Source organism: Bombina bombina, chromosome 1, assembly GCF_027579735.1.
Source record: "Bombina bombina isolate aBomBom1 chromosome 1, aBomBom1.pri, whole genome shotgun sequence".
In the NCBI taxonomy this organism is placed as follows: Eukaryota; Metazoa; Chordata; class Amphibia; order Anura; family Bombinatoridae; genus Bombina; species Bombina bombina.
Window position 1 is genome coordinate 1,043,272,322 of NC_069499.1, and position 23,949 is coordinate 1,043,296,270.

The following is a 23,949-nucleotide window of genomic DNA, read 5'->3' on the forward strand; positions in this document are numbered from 1 at the left end:
AAGCCCCTAAAGAATAAGGTGTCTAAAACAGTGCCTGCCGATATTATTATATCAAAATACCCAGATAAAATGATTCCTCAAGGCTAAATATGTGTTAATAATCAATCGATTTAGCCCAAAAAAAGTCTACAGTCTTAATAAGCCCTTTTTGAAGCCCTTATTTACAATCGTAATAAACATGGCTTACCGGATCCCAGAGGGAAAATGACAGCTTCCAGCATTACATCGTCTTGTTAGAATGTGTCATACCTCAAGCAGCAAGAGACTGCTCACTGTTCCCCCAACTGAAGTTAATTGCTCTCAACAGTCCTGTGTGGAACAGCCATGGATTTTAGTGACGGTTGCTAAAATCATTTTCCTCATACAAACAGAAATCTTCATCTCTTTTCTGTTTCTGAGTAAATAGTACATACCAGCACTATTTCAAAATAACAAACTCTTGATTGAATAATAAAAACTACAGTTAAACACTAAAAAACTCTAAGCCATCTCCGTGGAGATGTTGCCTGTACAACGGCAAAGAGAATGACTGGGGTAGGCGGAGCCTAGGAGGGATCATGTGACCAGCTTTGCTGGGCTCTTTGCCATTTCCTGTTGGGGAAGAGAATATCCCACAAGTAAGGATGACGCCGTGGACCGGACACACCTATGTTGGAGAAATGAGGATACAGGTGAGTGTAAAAGTTGTAGGCATACATTCTTATGCTCCAATTGGTTGCTAAAACCTCTTCTGAAGTGGTTTCATTAAAGAGACATTATAGAATGTGTCTTCTTTCAATTATATTCTAGAAGGATATGATTGAAATGCACTCAGGCACATTTTGTTGTAAATCATTTTGAAAAGAAGCATATTTGCAATATATTTCTTTGAGCCAAAATGTTTCTACTAAAAAGGGACATGAAACATTTTGAGATTTACAACATATTCATATTACAAACAACTTTGCAATAAACTATTTATTTTGCGCCACCCCCTTTCCTATAATTTAAATAAGAGCTTACCAATTTTGTGAGCCAATAGTGCACATGGCAGGCTTTGTATACCTAAACCCTGCTACTTATATGTCCCTATGTGGCTTTAGAAGATGACTAGCTAAGAAACTTCAAAACAAACCCTTACTAACAAAATTATATTGGCTAGCTTTGTCTACCCAGTAACAAGTCTGGATTGGCTCCTCAAAACGAGGCAAGTGGGTGCAGTGTGACTATTGAAAAACAATGGCAGCAAAGTTGTTACCCCCTTAAGGACGGAGCCAAGTTTCCAAGTTATGGACGTAAACAAAACCTAGAATATGTTTGTTAAACCATAATTTTTACCTCTTTCACAATAAGTGCACCCACACTTATATATCGTTTTTTAGAGGACAAATATAGATTTTGTTTTACATCAAATATTTTTATATGTACTATAATTTATTATAAATAAAATGAAGTGTGAGAAATTTTATTTTTTCCACATTTTTTTGTGGGACTATTATAACCCTGATAGGATTTACTGCAATAAAACACCCATATTTGTATTTTGCAATGTCCCACGAGTACAGCAATACCCCCCATGTATAGGTTTTACTGGTATTTGGGAAGTAACAGGGTCAAATATTGGTCCTGCCCACTTCAGTCTTCATAAATGAAAACGTATTCACACCCCACTGTAAAGAGACTTTAAGCAGCCAGTCAGGATGCTTGTCCCAGGACTTGCTAGGGAATGTGCATCTGTCATGTGCGGGCACAGTCATGTTATTTTCCTATTCAGTTTAAAGGGATAGTATAGTCAAAATTAAACTTTCATGATTCAGATAGAGCATGCAATTTTAAGCAACTTTCTAATTTACTCCTACTTGCTGATTGGATGGCTACATTTAGACACCAATGAACAAAGGCTACCCAGGTTCTGAAACAAAAATAGGATGGCTTCTAAGCTTACATTCCAACTTTAAAATAAAAAAGAAACCAAGAGAACGAAGAAAAATTGATAAACTGAGTAAATTAGAAAGTTGCTTAAAATTGCATGCTCTACGCAGATTGGAAACGGATGATACCTCAGTCTAATATTGACACTAAATTCATACAATCATCTATTCAGAAAGTTGCACAGGTTACCCTATCAGCTACCTGGCGGGAGATCCATGTTAAACTCTTGCACAACTCACTCTTTACCCCTGAAAAAGGCTGCAAAATTCGCAATTTTAGCTTCAACAAATGCCCGAAATGTTCACTCCCTGCAGCAGACTTAATGCACATGCTATGGAATTGCCCTAAGATTAGATACCTCTGGTGGAAACTAGAGTTCTGGCTTAGCAAATCCCTTAAAGTCTCCCTTCCGGGGTTAACACAGACACAGATTATATTCGGTTTAAAGAACAAAAATGGACATCAACCAAATGATAAAGTGATAACTATGTCCATTTTGGCAGTCAGATATCTTATTTTCAAAAAATGGAAAATGAGAACAATTCCATCTATCCCAGAGATTAAAAATTGTTTGAAAAAACAATGCTTATCAGAACATAGGGACACTAACCTTGACAATGAATCAGATATCAGGCAATTTTTTAGTAAAAGGTCAGTGTTCATTAAATCACTGCCTTCCACTGAGATAAATGATTTGATATTCCCATTTAGAAACTCCGAATTAGTACTCTTGGGTATCTGGTAATAACCTTGGAAAGTTGGATAACGAGTAAAAAGGCTAACTTAGCCTTATCGGTTCCCCCTCTCTACTCTCTGTTATTTGAACTCATAGTTTCCTCGTTTCTCTCCCTCAGAGGGTGGGATCAGGGGGGGAAGGAAGGAATTTTTTTTTTTTTGGGGGGGGGGGGGGGGGTTAGGCCATAATGATAGAAAATGATCTTAGCAGCACACAGCAGAAGTATAAGCCTAACTTCAAGAGTCATGTTCTTTTTTTCTCTTTTTATTACTGTGAATCATTAGAATTAACAGAATAGTTTTCTTTTTTTTCTTTTTTTCTCTTCTGTGTATTGATTAATGGCCTTGCAAGGCATGAACTGTTGGTTTATGTTTATTTTTTTAATGTTGTACTGCTGGATCTATAATAAAAAATAAATATATAAAATTTCATGCTCTAAATAATGAAAGTTTATTTTTGACTAGACTATGCCTTTAAGTAAATTCTATGAAATCTCATGAGATCACAGTAAAAGGCAAAGCATTACCTCAGCTGCTCAGCACTGCTGATGGTTTTTTTTTTTTTTTTTTTTTTTTAACAACTTGTATCTGGACAGCAGCTGAAGTATAGAGAATTCCAGAGTAACAAAGTGATGAGCTGCACCAGGGTACTTGTTAAAAACTTTTATTGTCGGTCACAAAAACTTCCTTCCAGAAGCATCATTTCACAACAATAATACAGGACATTGTGATGTGTATAGAAGTCACCCAAAGAGCTTATTGCTGACGCGTTTCAGCCTGTACCGGCCGTAATCGTAGCATAATGCTCATAATCCCAATTCACCTTTAAATCCCTTGTGCTAAATTGTGATTGGATAAAACAATTATCCTGGGCGGTTTCTATGAACACACCTATTATGTATATACATCAATACAAAGTACTATTTCTTTATAAACAATGATAAGTAATAAGAACATTAAACATTTGCTTATACTCAGATGAATTTTTGGTTGGGACTAAAAGTATTTTGCAGCCTTAATCTTATGGTTCTAGCTTTTTATTTATTTTTATTTTTATATATTGTCATAACTTTTCCTGATTAGACTTTCGAGTCCCTTTTTAGATTGTAGGAAAATTGAGTCAAGACAAACCGGAAAAAATCTGCCCTAATATGCTGTGTCTTCACAAATGCTTTATTTTACTTAGTCTATCCCTTTCTCTTTACTGGGAACTAATGTTGCCAGACATAATCCAAACACAGAAAAAAATAATAAATAAATGAATAGGCAAGTGCTCTTATTCCTAATATATGTTTGTGAATTCTTTTGAATTTTTGCTCAAAAATACCAAACAAATACTATCAACTTAACTTAAATCCCTAGTTACAAATTCCAAACTTTAAATTTTAAATTCCAAATTCCAAATTTTCAAACTCCAAATTTTAAATCTCAGACATCAAAATATTAATATGAATTCAACTTTTTATCTCTGAAACCTTAATTTCAATCTCCACTCAGAGGGTGTTTTTGGATACACAGACCCAAGACTATTTATTCCCAGAAATTGATTATGTCAAATTCTGAATTCAGACCTGTGGGGATTCTAGTTCTGAGTCTGTGTATCCAAAAGGCTTCCCTTTTGGCTAGGAGTTTGTCTCTGTCTCCACCCCTTGCCTTACAGGTTACTTGTTCGATAATTGTCCACCTCATTGTATCCGCTTTTTTATTGTGCATCAATTTAAAATGCTGCACTAATGGTGTTGTTAGTTTTCCTGCTTTTATATTAGTTACATGTTCACGTATTCTGTCCCGTGTTTCTCTAGTTGTGAGTCCTGTATATTGGACTCCACACTGTGTGCAGGTCAGCAAATAGATCACATAAGTGGCTCGACAGTTCAGGCATGAATAATGCCTGAATTTTCACCTGTTGCTGTACTCGAGAAGCCTTCGCCTCCCTGTAAGAACCCACATGCTATACACAATGTATAGCTGCATTTAAAGACCCCTTTGAATCTTAACCATGATGATTGATCAGGTTTTGTGGTACTTATTTGTGTGGGAGCTAGAATGTTAGATAACGTTTTCCCTTTTTTGAATGCAATCTGCACCCCTTTGATATAATATCACTAAGATCATCATCAGCTGATAACATACGAAAATGCTTTTGTATGATGTTGCAAATCTGATGATATTGGTTGCTATATCTAGTGATAAAGGAAACACCTTCAAAACCATCCTTTTTCATAGGCTTCTCTGAGTTTAGAAATTGTAACCTGTTTGTGTTGGCTATCTCTAATCTGGAATTAGATACTTCCTTTCTCTTATACCCTCTTTGGCATAAACGGTCTTCTAGTTCTAAAGCCTGTATGTTAAATTCCTCTTGAGTTGTACAATTGCGCTTTAAGCGTATAAACTGCCCTTTTGTGACCGATCGAAAAAACCTTTTAGGGTGGTTACTTCTGGCGTGGAGCAGTGTATTTCCTGAAATAGGTTTTCTGAACACCTTTGTGAACACTTTGTGCTCTTTGCTCATTAATGTTACGTCAAGATAGTTAAGTTGTGTAGCATTAAACTCATGTGTTAGCTTTATCCCTGCTGTGTTGCTATTGAGATGTCTTAGGAAGTCCTCAGCTTCTGTTTCACTTCCTTCCCAGATGATCAGAAGATCATCTATGTATCTCCTGTAGTAATGGATCTTTGCTTTCCAGGGTCCACTATCTCCATAGATGTGGGACAGCTCCCACCAGCCCATGAACAGGTTGGCATAGGAGGGGGCAAACTTCCATTACTACAAGAGAAAGGAAGTATCTAATTCCAGATTAGAGATAGCCAACACAAACAGGTTACAATTTCTAAACTCAGAGAAGCCTATGAAAAAGGATGGTTTTGAAGGTGTTTCCTTTATCACTAGATATAGCAACCAATATCATCAGATTTGCAACATCATACAAAAGCATTTTCGTATGTTATCAGCTGATGATGATCTTAGTGATATTATATCAAAGGGGTGCAGATTGCATTCAAAAAAGGGAAAACGTTAGCTAACATTCTAGCTCCCACACAAATAAGTACCACAAAATGGTTAAGATTCAAAGGGGTCTTTAAATGCAGCTATACATTGTGTATAGCATGTGGGTTCTTACAGGGAGGCGAAGGCTTCTCGAGTACAGCAACAGGTGAACAATTCAGGCATTATTCATGCCTGAACTGTCGAGCCACTTATGTGATCTATTTGCTGACCTGCACACAGTGTGGAGTCCAATATACAGGACTCACAACTAGAGAAACACGGGACAGAATACGTGAACATGTAACTAATATAAAAGCAGGAAAACTAACAACACCATTAGTGCAGCATTTTAAATTGATGCACAATAAAAAAGCGGATACAATGAGGTGGACAATTATCGAACAAGTAACCTGTAAGGCAAGGGGTGGAGACAGAGACAAACTCCTAGCCAAAAGGGAAGCCTTTTGGATACACAGACTCAGAACTAGAATCCCCACAGGTCTGAATTCAGAATTTGACATAATCAATTTCTGGGAATAAATAGTCTTGGGTCTGTGTATCCAAAAACACCCTCTGAGTGGAGATTGAAATTAAGGTTTCAGAGATAAAAAGTTGAATTCATATTAATATTTTGATGTCTGAGATTTAAAATTTGGAGTTTGAAAATTTGGAATTTAAAATTTAAAGTTTGGAATTTGTAACTAGGGATTTAAGTTAAGTTGATAGTATTTGTTTGGTATTTTTGAGCAAAAATTCAAAAGAATTCACAAACATATATTAGGAATAAGAGCACTTGCCTATTCATTTATTTATTATTTTTGTCTGTGTTTGGATTATGTCTGGCAACATTAGTTCCCAGTAAAGAGAAAGGGATAGACTAAGTAAAATAAAGCATTTGTGAAGACACAGCATATTAGGGCAGATTTTTTCCTGTTTGTCTTGACTCAATTTTCCTACAATCTAAAAAGGGACTCGAAAGTCTAATCAGGAAAAGTTATGACAATATATAAAAATAAAAATAAATAAAAAGCTAGAACCATAAGATTAAGGCTGCAAAATACTTTTAGTCCCAACCAAAAATTCATCTGAGTATAAGCAAATGTTTAATGTTCTTATTACTTATCATTGTTTATAAAGAAATAGTACTTTGTATTGATGTATATACATAATAGGTGTGTTCATAGAAACCGCCCAGGATAATTGTTTTATCCAATCACAATTTAGCACAAGGGATTTAAAGGTGAATTGGGATTATGAGCATTATGCTACGATTACGGCCGGTACAGGCTGAAACGCGTCAGCAATAAGCTCTTTGGGTGACTTCTATACACATCACAATGTCCTGTATTATTGTTGTGAAATGATGCTTCTGGAAGGAAGTTTTTGTGACCGACAATAAAAGTTTTTAACAAGTACCCTGGTGCAGCTCATCACTTTGTTACTCTGGAATTCACTGAAACGGAGCCTGCACGGAGGTAGCTTGTAACCGCTACAACTGTTGATCCAGCCAGCGCCCATTGGATAATTCTGACAGCTGATTGAACAGCTGAGAAGGAGCAGGCCGGTGACGTCAGACGCCGAGTAACCGCGAGTGGAGCGAGACCCAGGAGGAGAGCGGAACACCAGCCGGAGGCAGCAAGAAAGGGGCACTGATCTGTATTAGCCCACTGCCCCGGAGGAATAAACCAGCTCTCTGAGGACGGGCCATACTCTGCGAGCAGCAGAAAGAGGCAAGAAACCGGCAACAATCTGCAGCCAGGGGTGAGTCAGTTTACAGAGACATTTCCATCTTGGTGTTATACAAGTTTGGGATTACTTATTAACAAGTAAATTGACTGAGCGGTTATACTAGGTGCTCACACATCTTTTGACTTTTTTAGCAGCTGAAGTATGACTGGCTGCATCGGATCAAAGTTATAAGTTTTATGGGGGAGCAGGGGGCCCACAGAAGATAGGACGTTTCGTGCAATCCTAACGTTGTTAAGGTACAATGTTTTCAGGACGGCATGGAACATCCTAACGTTGTTAAGAGCATTCAAAACGTTCACACTCATGTTAATTTATTTCAAGACAGTAGGAAAATATTGGAAGTCAGTTTGTACAGTTTGTGTCTGTTATAATTACAACAGTGTGTCTTGGTAGTTTGCAGGAATTAAGGGGTTTTCATATGCACCCACCCACCCAGCTCCCTTCTCCTGCTTCACTGTTCCATGTCCGAATTCCCCAAACTGAGGTCCAAGCTGATGCCACACCTTGTAAACCACCCAACACTGCAGGGGGTGCAAACCGCTCTGAAAGTGCACCCCTACCAATTGGATAACGACAAATGGTTGTCATCTGCACTAACATTGTGTGGTTTAAGGCCATGTGTTGTCATTGCTAAATCAGACTAGAGAGTAATGTGTCTGTTAAACGCGACATAGAAACATAAGTCCGTAAGTCCTTACCCTGTCACAAAGAAGCAGAAATACCATATCCTATATACATCCTATAGTGGGACAGTTTTTCTTGTGCTCTGTTTTAAAAGGGACAATTTAGTGCATGCTCTAAAATAATTACAGCATATGATTCTAGCACTACTTATTCTACAAGTCTTCAAGTTTTCTGTGGCTTCCAAGTGGTACTTTGTTTTTAACCCCTTTCGGGGGTTATAACTCAAAATCTTGAATGTGATTTAGCGCTAAAAGTACAGAAATTAGAGCATGTGATTTTTGTACTACAATGTCCCTTTAAACACTTTAAGACAGTAATAAAATGATTAATTATGTGGAGCTGAAAAATGTTGCATTAACATTTTGCAACCTTTTTATTTAATTTACCACTCAAAATTGTGAGTATTCTAGTTCCAATGAGAACTAGATGAGCAGACACCACAATCATAACACTTGGATTCAGTATCCATTTAAAGGGACAGTCAAGTCCAAAAAAAAAAAACTTTCATGATTCAGATAGGGCATGTAATTTTAAAAAACTTTCCAATTTACTTTTATCACCAATTTTGCTTTGTTCACTTGGTATTCTTAGTTGAAAGCTAAACCTAGGAGGTTCATATGCTAATTTCTTAGACCTTGAAGGCCTTCTCTAATCTAAATGCATTTTGATAGTTTTTCACCACTAGAGAGCATTAGTTCATGTGTTTCATATAGATAACATTGAGCTCATGCACTTGAATTTACCATGGAGACAGCTCTGATTGGCTAAACTGCAAGTCTGTCAAAAGAACTGAAATAAGGGGGCAGTCTACTGAGGGTTAGATACAAGGTAATTACAGAGGTAAAACGTGTATAATTATAACTGTGTTGGTTATGCAAAACTGGGAAATTGGCAATTAAGGGATTATCTTTTTTTTTTTTTAAAAACAACAACAACAATTCTGGTGTTGACTGTCCCTTTAACTTATTTCAGGATTCAGATAGACCATGCAATTTTAAGGAACTTTCTAATTTACCCCTATTATCAATTCTTTGTTCTCTTGGTATCTTTATTTGAAAAAGCAAGAATGCAAGCTTAGGAGCTGGCCCATTTGTGGTTCAGCACTTGGATAGAGCTTGCTGATTGGTGGCTACATTTATACACCAATCAGCAAGCACTACCCAGATACTGAACAAAAATTGGCTGACTCCTAAGCTTACATTTTTGCTTTTTCAAATAAAGATACCAAGAGAACAAAGATAAAATGATAATAGGCGTAAAATTAGAAAAGTTGCTTAAAATTGGATGCTCCATCTGAATCATGAAAGTTTAATTTTGACTAGATTAGCCCTTTAATATTTCACTGATAACTAAAATGCATCTAAATATTATTCTCTGGCTAATTTTTGCATTAATTCTAGCATTTATTAAAGTTCCTTTTTAATGGCACGCTTTGGCCATATTCTAAGGATCATCACTTTTACTTCTGAAGAAAATGCAAAATTAGGACTTAAAGGAATTACATAATGGACAAGTGGATTACAAAAAAATGTAATAGCACTCAGAATTTTAAATAGGCAGTAGAATTTTTCTGACAAATATTTCAAAATTTATTCTGCATGTATTTACAATTTGCCGGTCCCTATATCATGTGACAGCAATAATCCAATCACAGACTCCTATTCGTATTCACTGTGGAATTTTGCACATGCTCAGTAGGAGCTAGTGCATTAGAAAATGTGCATATAAAAAGACTGGGCTCAATTTGATAATGGAAGTCAAGTGGAAAAGCTCTTAAAACTGCATGCTCTTCTATCTGAATCAGACTAAAAACAAAAAATCAAGAATATTCTGTTCAAACATGTCTGAAGGTGGCTATTTGAACATATGAATATCCCAATAAATTCATATTCAGAGTATAAACGAGTATGATGCTCACAGTTAATATGAAGCGGTTAAGTGCACAGCTACGCTACCCTGTACCAAGGACTAATAATAGAATTTTCCTTTCTAACTACCAAGCAAATTGCCCAGACATAGTTTTGACACTTTGTAATTAAATGACGCACAATAATTAAACTTTTGCTATTCATAAACCCTTGGCAACTAAAAAAAACTGGAGTTCAGACGGTGTCTTCGCCATAGTCAATGGATCCAAGAACCATGTTTACATTAAAAAAATAAACCAAGGAACATAAGATTGTTGGACTAAAAGCAGGAATAGAACTTTGTAGAAGAGGGAAAAGAAAATATATACTCACTTTAACTGTGACTGTAGCTTTATGGCTTTATTGACGAAATCCTCCCAGGTTGGGTAACTAGACTGTATGAAGCAAAGAAGAAAAAAAATATATATTATTGCAGAAAACATTTTAGTGCAAAATACCCTAGTGGGAAAGTATATATATATATATATATATATATATATATATATATATATATATATATATATATATATATATATATATATATATATATATATATATATATATATATACCACCACTAAATACAGTACAATTAAATAATTAACAAGCGCATAATAAAAAGACAATTCAATAACACCTACTCTGGATTTCAAATAACGTGTAGATTTTTTTTTTCTGCCAAATTTATTTAAAACTTTCAGAATAGGCGAGGATACCACAGACTAATTAAACTATTTCAAATGATAATATAAGGGTAAAGGAAATACTTTAAAACAATTTAATACACTCCAGCAGGTAAAGCGGATCATTGGGAACAAATTAAAGTGGATACATTTTTTGGGTAAACTATCCCTTTAATTATGCATTTCATCTGTATTTAGTGGTCCTTTAACAGTGAACATTAGTAGGAACTCTTAATACTGTAAGTTTTATTTTTAGGCAGCATTACTTCACAATTTTCAGGGGGAAAATGAAACAAATGAATACTCTACTAAAAAAGAGCAGCAATTAACTAACCATACACATTTTTGCCATATAAATTATCCAAGCTTTAGCCAGGCCTCCTAAACTTGCTGCTTTTACTAAGACTTTTTTACAGCTGTGGTTTGTTTAGCAAAATCAGAGGGTGCACAGATGAAGAGCGCAGCACTCACTGTGATATTATATTTTTATTTTATTTTTTAGAGATAAAAAGCCAGCGTGAAGGGCATATTTAGCTGCAGTAACACTATATAGTTATTTGGCAGAAACAAAGATTGCAAAATGTAATTTAGCTGGATCCACCACAGGAGAGCAACAAAGTTACAGCACAAAAAAAAAAAAATATTTACTTCCGGTTCCTACCTTTTTGGATTATTCTATTTATATTTCTATAGAAACACCGTTGTGTAGCTCCTCAATATTCTTGCCAATTATGCATTTCAAATAAATATTTTTTGTTTTATTTATTTTGGCTGCTTTGCCTATAATTTAAAGGACCGGTCAATACAGTAGATTTGCATAATCAACAAATGCATGATAAGAAAACAATGCAATAGCACTTAGTCTGAACTTCAAATGAGTAGTAGATTTTTGTTAAATAAATTGCAAAGTTATATGCAAAACAGAATGAGAAGCAGTCTGCCAGGAACGAACAGCAGCATCAATAGCTTGTTCTAAGGCCCGGTTGCCACCTGGTAGAAGCTTCTTTCTGCCCAATTGTGCTTTTCACAGAGGAAAACTTTCCTGTAGTATATCAGTCTGATCCCGCCGACATGGTCAGTCCAGCCCCGAAATACCAGGCAATTCTCCTCTGAACAAGGAACATGACAACCCCAGACGATCGTTTCGGCCTCCTTTGGGCCACGTCAGTGAGGTTCAGCCATATCCCTCTAAGCACATTGGGCAAGGAGTCCACGTCTGGGTTTCCCCCATCACCCTTAGGGAGACTATCCCCAGGGTCATATTTACATATGCCGAAACGTACGTCTGGGGTTTTGCTGTTTCTCTCGTTCAGAGAGGGATTGCCTGGTATTTCGGGGCTGGACTGTACTGTGAAGTCAGGATCAGACTGATATGCTTCAGGAAAGTTCTTCTCTGTGAAAGGCACATTTTGAGCAAAAAACAGAATTTATGTTTACCTAATAAATTACTTTCTCCAACGGTGTGTCCGGTCCACGGCGTCATCCTTACTTGTGGGATATTCTCTTCCCCAACAGGAAATGGCAAAGAGCCCAGCAAAGCTGGTCACATGATCCCTCCTAGGCTCCGCCTACCCCAGTCATTCGACCGACGTTAAGGAGGAATATTTGCATAGGAGAAACCATATGATACCGTGGTGACTGTAGTTAAAGAAAATAAATTATCAGACCTGATTAAAAAAACCAGGGCGGGCCGTGGACCGGACACACCGTTGGAGAAAGTAATTTATCAGGTAAACATAAATTCTGTTTTCTCCAACTTTGGTGTGTCCGGTCCACGGCGTCATCCTTACTTGTGGGAACCAATACCAAAGCTTTAGGACACGGATGAAGGGAGGGAGCAAATCAGGTCACCTAAATGGAAGGCACCACGGCTTGCAAAACCTTTCTCCCAAAAATAGCCTCAGAAGAAGCAAAAGTATCAAACTTGTAAAATTTGGTAAAAGTGTGCAGTGAAGACCAAGTCGCTGCCCTACATATCTGATCAACAGAAGCCTCGTTCTTGAAGGCCCATGTGGAAGCCACAGCCCTAGTGGAATGAGCCGTGATTCTTTCGGGAGGCTGCCGTCCGGCAGTCTCGTAAGCCAATCTGATGATGCTTTTAATCCAAAAAGAGAGAGAGGTAGAAGTTGCTTTTTGACCTCTCCTTTTACCGGAATAAACAACAAACAAGGAAGATGTTTGTCTAAAATCCTTTGTAGCATCTAAATAGAATTTTAGAGCGCGAACAACATCCAGATTGTGCAACAAACGTTCCTTCTTTGACACTGGTTTCGGACACAGAGAAGGTACGATAATCTCCTGGTTAATGTTTTTGTTAGAAACAACTTTTGGAAGAAAACCAGGTTTAGTACGTAAAACCACCTTATCTGCATGGAACACCAGATAAGGAGGAGAACACTGCAGAGCAGATAATTCTGAAACTCTTCTAGCAGAAGAAATCGCAACTAAAAACAAAACTTTCCAAGATAATAACTTAATATCAACGGAATGTAGGGGTTCAAACGGAACCCCCTGAAGAACTGAAAGAACTAAGTTGAGACTCCAAGGAGGAGTCAAAGGTTTGTAAACAGGCTTAATTCTAACCAGAGCCTGAACAAAGGCTTGAACATCTGGCACAGCTGCCAGCTTTTTGTGAAGTAACACAGACAAGGCAGAAATCTGTCCCTTCAGGGAACTAGCAGATAAACCTTTTTCCAATCCTTCTTGAAGGAAGGATAGAATCTTAGGAATCTTAACCTTGTCCCAAGGGAATCCTTTAGATTCACACCAACAGATATATTTTTTTCAAATTTTGTGGTAAATCTTTCTAGTTACAGGCTTTCTGGCCTGAACAAGAGTATCGATAACAGAATCTGAGAACCCTCGCTTCGATAAGATCAAGCGTTCAATCTCCAAGCAGTCAGCTGGAGTGAAACCAGATTCGGATGTTCGAACGGACCCTGAACAAGAAGGCCTCGTCTCAAAGGTAGCTTCCAAGGTGGAGCCGATGACATATTCACCAGATCTGCATACCAAGTCCTGCGTGGCCACGCAGGAGCTATCAAGATCACCGACGCCCTCTCCTGATTGATCCTGGCTACCAGCCTGGGGATGAGAGGAAATGGCGGGAACACATAAGCTAGTTTGAAGGTCCAAGGTGCCACTAGTGCATCCACTAGAGCCGCCTTGGGATCCCTGGATCTGGACCCGTAGCAAGGAACTTTGAAGTTCTGACGAGAGGCCATCAGATCCATGTCTGGAATGCCCCACAGCTGAGTGACTTGGGCAAAGATTTCCGGATGGAGTTCCCACTCCCCCGGATGCAATGTCTGACGACTCAGAAAATCCGCTTCCCAATTTTCCACTCCTGGGATGTGGATAGCAGACAGGTGGCAGGAGTGAGACTCCGCCCATAGAATGATTTTGGTCACTTCTTCCATCGCTAGGGAACTCCTTGTTCCCCCCTGATGGTTGATGTACGCAACAGTTGTCATGTTGTCTGATTGAAACCGTATGAACTTGGCCCTCGCTAGCTGAGGCCAAGCCTTGAGAGCATTGAATATCGCTCTCAGTTCCAGAATATTTATCGGTAGAAGAGATTCTTCCCGAGACCAAAGACCCTGAGCTTTCAGGAATCCCCAGACCGCGCCCCAGCCCATCAGACTGGCGTCGGTCGTGACGATGACCCACTCGGGTCTGCGGAATGTCATCCCTTGTGACAGGTTGTCCAGGGACAGCCACCAACGGAGTGAGTCTCTGGTCCTCTGATTTACTTGTATCTTCGGAGACAAGTCTGTATAGTCCCCATTCCACTGACTGAGCATGCACAGTTGTAATGGTCTTAGATGAATGCGCGCAAAAGGAACTATGTCCATTGCCGCTACCATCAAACCGATCACTTCCATGCACTGCGCTATGGAAGGAAGAGGAACGGAATGAAGTATCCGACAAGAGTCTAGAAGTTTTGTTTTTCTGGCCTCTGTCAGAAAAATCCTCATTTCTAAGGAGTCTATTATTGTTCCCAAGAAGGGAACCCTTGTTGACGGAGATAGAGAACTCTTTTCCACGTTCACTTTCCATCCGTGAGATCTGAGAAAGGCCAGGACAATGTCCGTGTGAGCCTTTGCTTGAGGAAGGGACGACGCTTGAATCAGACTGTCGTCCAAGTAAGGTACTACAGCAATGCCCCTTGGTCTTAGCACAGCTAGAAGGGACCCTAGTACCTTTGTGAAAATCCTTGGAGCAGTGGCTAATCCGAAAGGAAGCGCCACGAACTGGTAATGCTTGTCCAGGAATGCGAACCTTAGGAACCGATGATGTTCCTTGTGGATAGGAATATGTAGATACGCATCCTTTAAATCCACCGTGGTCATGAATTGACCTTCCTGGATGGAAGGAAGAATAGTTCGAATGGTTTCCATCTTGAACGATGGAACCTTGAGAAACTTGTTTAAGATCTTGAGATCTAAGATTGGTCTGAACGTTCCCTCTTTTTTGGGAACTATGAACAGATTGGAGTAGAACCCCATCCCTTGTTCTCTTAATGGAACAGGATGAATCACTCCCATTTTTAACAGGTCTTCTACACAATGTAAGAATGCCTGTCTTTTTATGTGGTCTGAAGACAACTGAGACCTGTGGAACCTCCCCCTTGGGGGAAGCCCCTTGAATTCCAGAAGATAACCTTGGGAGACTATTTCTAGCGCCCAAGGATCCAGAACATCTCTTGCCCAAGCCTGAGCGAAGAGAGAGAGTCTGCCCCCCACCAGATCCGGTCCCGGATCGGGGGCCAACATTTCATGCTGTCTTGGTAGCAGTGGCAGGTTTCTTGGCCTGCTTTCCCTTGTTCCAGCCTTGCATTGGTCTCCAAGCTGGCTTGGCTTGAGAAGTATTACCCTCTTGCTTAGAGGACGTAGCACTTTGGGCTGGTCCGTTTCTCCGAAAGGGACGAAAATTAGGTTTATTTTTTGCCTTGAAAGGCCGATCCTGAGGAAGGGCGTGGCCCTTACCCCCAGTGATATCAGAGATAATCTCTTTCAAGTCAGGGCCAAACAGCGTTTTCCCCTTGAAAGGAATGTTAAGTAGCTTGTTCTTGGAAGACGCATCAGCTGACCAAGATTTCAACCAAAGCGCTCTGCGCGCCACAATAGCAAACCCTGAATTCTTAGCCGCTAACCTAGCCAATTGCAAAGTGGCGTCTAGGGTGAAAGAATTAGCCAATTTGAGAGCATTGATTCTGTCCATAATCTCCTCATAAGGGGGAGAATCACTATCGACCGCCTTTATCAGCTCATCGAACCAGAAACATGCGGCTGTAGCTACAGGGACAATGCATGAAATAGGTTGTAGAAGGTAACCCTGCTGAACAAACATCTTTTTAAGTAAACCTTCTAATTTCTTATCCATAGGATCTTTAAAAGCACAACTATCCTCTATGGGTATAGTGGTGCGTTTGTTTAAAGTGGAAACCGCTCCCTCGACCTTGGGGACTGTCTGCCATAAGTCCTTTCTGGGGTCGACCATAGGAAACAATTTTTTAAATATGGGGGGGACGGACGAAGGAATACCGGGCCTTTCCCATTCTTTATTAACAATGTCCGCCACCCGCTTGGGTATAGGAAAAGCTTCTGGGAGTCCCGGGACCTCTAGGAACTTGTCCATTTTACATAGTTTCTCTGGGATGACCAACTTGTCACAATCATCCAGAGTGGATAATACCTCCTTGAGCAGAATGCGGAGATGTTCCAATTTAAATTTAAACGTAATCACATCAGGTTCAGCTTGTTGAGAAATGTTCCCTGAATCAGTAATTTCTCCCTCAGACAAAACCTCCCTGGCCCCATCAGACTGGGTTAGGGGCCCTTCAGAACCATTATTATCAGCGTCGTCATGCTCTTCAGTATCTAAAACAGAGCAGTCACGCTTACGCTGGTAAGTGTTCATTTTGGCTAAAATGTTTTTGACAGAATTATCCATTACAGCCGTTAATTGTTGCATAGTAAGGAGTATTGGCGCGCTAGATGTACTAGGGGCCTCCTGAGTGGGCAAGACTCGTGTAGACGAAGGAGGGAATGATGCAGTACCATGCTTACTCCCCTCACTTGAGGAATCATCTTGGGCATCATTGTCATTGTCACATAAATCACATTTATTTAAATGAATAGGAATCCTGGCTTCCCCACATTCAGAACACAGTCTATCTGGTAGTTCAGACATGTTAAACAGGCATAAACTTGATAACAAAGTACAAAAAACGTTTTAAAATAAAACCGTTACTGTCACTTTAAATTTTAAACTGAACACACTTTATTACTGCAATTGCGAAAAAACATGAAGGAATTGTTCAAAATTCACCAAATTTTCACCACAGTGTCTTAAAGCCTTAAAAGTATTGCACACCAAATTTGGAAGCTTTAACCCTTAAAATAACGGAACCGGAGCCGTTTTAACTTTAACCCCTTTACAGTCCCTGGTATCTGCTTTGCTGAGACCCAACCAAGCCCAAAGGGGAATACGATACCAAATGACGCCTTCAGAAAGTCTTTTCTAAGTATCAGAGCTCCTCTCACATGCGACTGCATGTCATGCCTCTCAAAAACAAGTGCGCAACACCGGCGCGAAAATGAGGCTCTGCCTATGATTTGGGAAAGCCCCTAAATAATAAGGAGTCTAAAACAGTGCCTGCCGATATTATTATATCAAAATACCCAGATAAAATGATTCCTCAAGGCTAAATATGTGTTAATAATGAATCGATTTAGCCCAGAAAAAGTCTACAGTCTTAATAAGCCCTTGTGAAGCCCTTATTTACGATCTTTATAAACATGGCTTACCGGATCCCATAGGGAAAATGACAGCTTCCAGCATTACATCGTCTTGTTAGAATGTGTCATACCTCAAGCAGCAAGAGACTGCTCACTGTTCCCCCAACTGAAGTTAATTGCTCTCAACAGTCCTGTGTGGAACAGCCATGGATTTTAGTGACGGTTGCTAAAATCATTTTCCTCATACAAACAGAAATCTTCATCTCTTTTCTGTTTCTGAGTAAATAGTACGTACCAGCACTATTTTAAAATAACAAACTCTTGATTGAATAATAAAAACTACAGTTAAACACTAAAAAACTCTAAGCCATCTCCGTGGAGATGTTGCCTGTACAACGGCAAAGAGAATGACTGGGGTAGGCGGAGCCTAGGAGGGATCATGTGACCAGCTTTGCTGGGCTCTTTGCCATTTCCTGTTGGGGAAGAGAATATCCCACAAGTAAGGATGACGCCGTGGACCGGACACACCTATGTTGGAGAAAGAGGCTGCTTCTTGGGTGGTAACTAGCCATAGAACAAGCTGTTATGCTATTGTTCATTCCCAGGTTGAGCGCTTCTCTCTTTTTATTTATGCAAATTGCAAAGTTATGTCTATTTCTACTCCCCCTGTATCATGTGACAACCACCAGCAAATCACAAATGCATATACGTATATGCAGTGAATTCTTGCACATGCTCATTAGGAGTTGGTGACTCAAAAAGTGTAAATAATATAAAAAGACTGTGCACATTTTGTTAATTGAAGTAAATTGGAAAGTTGTTTAAAATTGCATGCTGTATCTGAATCTTGAAGTTTAATTTTGACTTGAGTGTCCCTTTAAGTCTCAAAACTTTTTTCTCCAATTGGCCCAATAGGGTAGTTGCAACATTCTACACAGGGCAGGTTCTCAGAGGCATAAATGTGTAGCCAACGATCAGCAGCAAGCATTGCTAATCCTGAGCCTACCTAGGTATGCTTTTAAAATTACACAGCGCTCAACAAATTTGTTCTAAAATCTAGATGCCAGTGAATAAATTTAGGAGCCATCTGATAGACAGATTGACCTCATGCAAAATTACACATTTAAAAGGGACACTCCATCAAAATTAAGCTTTAATTATTCAGATAGAGCATGCAATTTTAAACAACTTTCCAATTTACTTCCATTAACAAAATGTGCACAGTCTTTTTATATTTAAACTTTGAGTCACCAGCACCTACTGAGCATGTGCAAGAATAGGCGTGTATGCATTTGTGAATGGCTGATTGCTGTCACATGGTACGTGTATGCATTTGTAATTGGCTGATGGCTGTCACATGGTACAAGGGGAGTGGAAATAGACAACTTAAAATTGTCAGAAAAAAAAATCTACTACTCATTTGAAGTTCAGACTAAGTGCTATTGTATTGTCTTGTTATCTTGCATTTGTTGATTATGCAAATCTACTGTGTTGACTGGTCCTTTAAGGTGGGGCTTTTGGCAAGGAGCGAGGGGAAGTGGGGGGTACACATAAGTGTAATGGTGACTCTAAACACGGGCACCAGAGCCTACTTTTAAGGCACCAGTGTCTCCCTTTGTCAAGCCATAAAAGGATACCAAGAGAATGAAGCAAATTTTGCAATATTAGTAAATTAGAAAGTTGTTTAAAATGTGTTTATTCAGAATCATTAAAGTTTAATTTTGATTTTACTGTCCCTTTAAACTTGCCATTGCAAAGTAGAGAAGATAAACAATACTCAGATATTTTAAGCATTTAAAACTGGCATTTAGATAGCAAAATTCCCAATGTTTTGTAGTCTACAACCTTTGAAAAAGTATCTTATTTTGTGTGTAGACCTTTTGAAATACAGCAATTCGTTACAGATAAATACTATGTACAGGTAGTCCTCAGTTTACACCGGGGTTAGGTTCCAGAAGGAATGGTTGTAAATCGAAACCGTTGTAAATTGAAACCCAGTTTATAATGTAAGTCAATGGGAAGTGAGGGAGATAGGTTCCAGGCCCCTCTCAAAATTGACATAAGTAACACCTAATACATAATTTTTAAAGCTTTGAAATGAAGACTTTAAATACTAAACAGCTTTATAAACCTAATAAAATAATCACACAACACGGAATATATCATTCAACTAAGTTAAATGAACAAAAGCATTTGCTAATCAGCATTATAAACCTAATAAAATAATAACACAACACAGACTTCACTTGCATTTTTCTGCAAACAGTTCTTTCTAATCTGGACTGAGTTATAGACAGGAAGATCTTGTTCCTTTGAAATCTGCTCGATAGCTCAGGTCTGGTTAAACTGATTAATTTCAGCTTGCTTGGCTTTGCTGCAACACAAGCGGATAGCTCCACCTACTGGCTATTTTAATAAATGCACTGCTTCTCAATGCTTTTCAATAGCAGTCACATGACTGGGAAAAAAGGTTGTTATTCTGAAACGGTGTAAATTGAACCGTTGTAAAACGAGGGCCACCTGTATTTATGCATGTATAAAATATAATCACTTACCCCTATAAGCATTAACATATTAGTTTCACATCTGTAAATTATAGCTACACAACCATTTAGAAGGCCCTTAAAAAACAGGCTGTGCATCTTTATAACAATATAAGATTTTAACAGGTACAATCTACTTGGTAAAATACCAAACAGCCAATTATTCATAACTGGGGAATGGTTTCTTTAATCAGTTTGACAAAATGTAAGTAAGAGAACCTACAAAAAATAATAAACATCATAAGAGAAGAACATAAAATGGATTATAGCTTACAAATAGATAACATTCTTGCAAAACTGCTGCCATATAGAGCTCCAGAAATGGGCCGGCTCCTAAACATATGTCTTTGCTTTTGAACAAAAGATACAAAAAGAACAAAGAAAAATTGATAATAGAAGTAATTTAGAAAGTTGTTTAAAACTGCATGCTCTCTCTCAGTGATTTTAAACCTTTTTTTGCCGTGGCACACTTTTTTACATAAAAAAATCCTGTGGCACGGGGGCGGAGCTAGCTCTGAAACAGAAAGGATGCATATTCACACAGCTCCGATAAAAACAGAATTTATGTTTACCTGATAAATTTCTTTCTCCAACGGTGTGTCCGGTCCACGGCGTCATCCTTACTTGTGGGATATTCTCTTCCCCAACAGGAAATGGCAAAGAGCCCAGCAAAGCTGGTCACATGATCCCTCCTAGGCTCCGCCTACCCCAGTCATTCGACCGACGTTAAGGAGGAATATTTGCATAGGAGAAACCATATGGTACCGTGGTGACTGTAGTTAAAGAAAATAAAATATCAGACCTGATTAAAAAAACCAGGGCGGGCCGTGGACCGGACACACCGTTGGAGAAAGAAATTTATCAGGTAAACATAAATTCTGTTTTCTCCAACATAGGTGTGTCCGGTCCACGGCGTCATCCTTACTTGTGGGAACCAATACCAAAGCTTTAGGACACGGATGAAGGGAGGGAGCAAATCAGGTCACCTAAATGGAAGGCACCACGGCTTGCAAAACCTTTCTCCCAAAAATAGCCTCAGAAGAAGCAAAAGTATCAAACTTGTAAAATTTGGTAAAAGTGTGCAGTGAAGACCAAGTCGCTGCCCTACATATCTGATCAACAGAAGCCTCGTTCTTGAAGGCCCATGTGGAAGCCACAGCCCTAGTGGAATGAGCTGTGATTCTTTCGGGAGGCTGCCGTCCGGCAGTCTCGTAAGCCAATCTGATGATGCTTTTAATCCAAAAAGAGAGAGAGGTAGAAGTTGCTTTTTGACCTCTCCTTTTACCTGAATAAACAACAAACAAGGAAGATGTTTGTCTAAAATCCTTTGTAGCATCTAAATAGAATTTTAGAGCGCGAACAACATCCAAATTGTGCAACAAACGTTCCTTCTTTGAAACTGGTTTTGGACACAGAGAAGGTACGATAATCTCCTGGTTAATGTTTTTGTTAGAAACAACTTTTGGAAGAAAACCAGGTTTAGTACGTAAAACCACCTTATCTGCATGGAACACCAGATAAGGAGGAGAACACTGCAGAGCAGATAATTCTGAGACTCTTCTAGCAGAAGAAATCGCAACTAAAAACAAAACTTTCCAAGATAATAACTTAATATCAACGGAATGTAAGGGTTCAAACGGAACCCCCTGAAGAACTGAAAGAACTAAATTGAGACTCCAAGGAGGAGTCAAAGGTTTGTAAACAGGCTTGATTCTAACCAGAGCCTGAACAAAGGCTTGAACATCTGGCACAGCTGCCAGCTTTTTGTGAAGTAATACCGACAAGGCAGAAATCTGTCCCTTCAGGGAACTTGCAGATAATCCTTTTTCCAATCCTTCTTGAAGGAAGGATAGAATCCTAGGAATCTTAACCTTGTCCCAAGGGAATCCTTTAGATTCACACCAACAGATATATTTTTTCCAAATTTTCACCACAGCGTCTTAAAGCCTTGAAAATATTGCACACCAATTTTGGAAGCTTTAACCCTTAAAATAACGGAACCGGAGCCGTTTTAAGCTTTAAACCCCTTTACAGTCCCTGGTATCTGCTTTGCTGAGACCCAACCAAACCCAAAGGGGAATACGATACCAAATGACGCCTTCAGAAGTCTTTTATAAGTATCAGAGCTCCTCTCACATGCGACTGCATGCCATGCCTCTCAAAAACAAGTGCGCAACACCGGCGCGAAAATGAGACTCTGCCTATGCTTTGGGAAAGCCCCTAAAGAATAAGGTGTCTAAAACAGTGCCTGCCGATATTATTATATCAAAATACCCAGATAAAATGATTCCTCGAGGCTAAATATGTGTTAATAATCAATCGATTTAGCCCAGAAAAAGTCTACAGTTTAAATAAGCCCTTGTGAAGCCCTTATTTACAATCGTAATAAACATGGCTTACCGGATCCCATAGGGAAAATGACAGCTTCCAGCATTACATCGTCTTGTTAGAATGTGTCATACCTCAAGCAGCAAGGGACTGCAAACTGTTCCCCCAACTGAAGTTAATTGCTCTCAACAGTCCTGTGTGGAACAGCCATGGATTTTAGTTACGGTTGCTAAAATCATTTTCCTCATACAAACAGAATTCTTCATCTCTTTTCTGTTTCTGAGTAAATAGTACGTACCAGCACTATTTGAAAATAACAAACTCTTGATTGAATAATGAAAAACTACAGTTAAACACTAAAAAACTCTAAGCCATCTCCGTGGAGATGTTGCCTGTACAACGGCAAAGAGAATGACTGGGGTAGGCGGAGCCTAGGAGGGATCATGTGACCAGCTTTGCTGGGCTCTTTGCCATTTCCTGTTGGGGAAGAGAATATCCCACAAGTAAGGATGACGCCGTGGACCGGACACACCTATGTTGGAGAAAACTGTTCTAAAACTAATAGTTTTAATTGTTTGATGTATCTCAACTTGCAGCATGCAGTGTGGTTGTTTACAGAGATACTTGTTTGTGAATTTTGGGCGTTAAATCAGCACTCTAGAGAACTGGTAACCTACAATCTCGGTGGAGATATTTGCGGAGGTGAACTTGAAGCGGCCATCTTATAGCCTACGCAGCAGTTTATATATCTAGACTTGAGTATTGCAACACAGAGCTGCTGAAAACAGATGAAAAAATAACTTTCAGCGGAAACTGAATTCTCCTGGAGTACGCGATGGCTACAGCTGAATATATTGTGAATAGGCTGGGTGCTTTGTTGGATGCGTGTCAAGTGGCGTGGGAGAATGCACTTTTGAACGAGAGCATTCCTGGTAATGTCAATATCCCAGCTGCCACCCTTACTGTGGACCCGGCAGTATGCGGAGTTATCGTGGGAGAGCCGTTACATAGCATTCGGCAGAAGCAGGATATGGGACCCACTCACTACATGGAACAACCTGACCACATGGGTCGCGGTTGATACGGGAGAGCAGACGCCCGACTACACACTTAGAAGAACAGAGGATTCAATAGTTGATCATGGCAACTCACGGGACATCCTACCGCGCCTGACTCCCGTATTCATGCTTGTGAGTAAAGGCCTATACGGCGAGATCATTGTTAGTCCCCGAGAGGACACTGAGAAACATAGCAGCCCCGGTTTTATGGCCACTGGTTCGATGGGCAAATCTCTCTTAATAGAGACTGATGCGGATCGGTGGAGAGGATCAGACATGGTGTCTAGATCCCATAGGCAATCGGATCATTTTGCCCCATACTGTTCATTTGACGAGGGGGTATTTGTGAGAAAGGCCGGTGTGGGATAAAGCACTGGGACAAGTAAAATGGCGAACACGGACTGAGCAAGCCGCCTTTGCCCTGACTTTTGTTGCTTAGAAATGCCTAAATTTTCTTTATGGATAATATGTTTAGTTTGTTGTTCTTTGGCACTACTAGGTTAAAGGTTTGTGGTGCTTAGAGCGAATGGTTCATTATTGTTCACTACTGTTCCTGCTTTCATTCTATTGAGCATTAGAGCTTTTGTCTAAATTAAGAACAGACTTAAGATTGGGTTTTTA

The 23,949-nt window shown here is 39.3% G+C and overlaps 1 protein-coding gene across 1 annotated transcript in view; it reads right to left on the reverse strand.

Moving 5' to 3' along the window:
- Window positions 1-23,949, reverse strand: part of LOC128662824 (protein MTSS 1) — a 734,156-nt gene that overhangs the window by 657,760 nt on the left and 52,447 nt on the right. Inside the window, exon 2 of the mRNA XM_053716804.1 lies at window positions 10,309-10,370. Within this exon, the coding sequence (XP_053572779.1) occupies window positions 10,309-10,370 (62 nt within the window). The remainder of the gene's footprint in view (window positions 1-10,308; window positions 10,371-23,949) is intronic.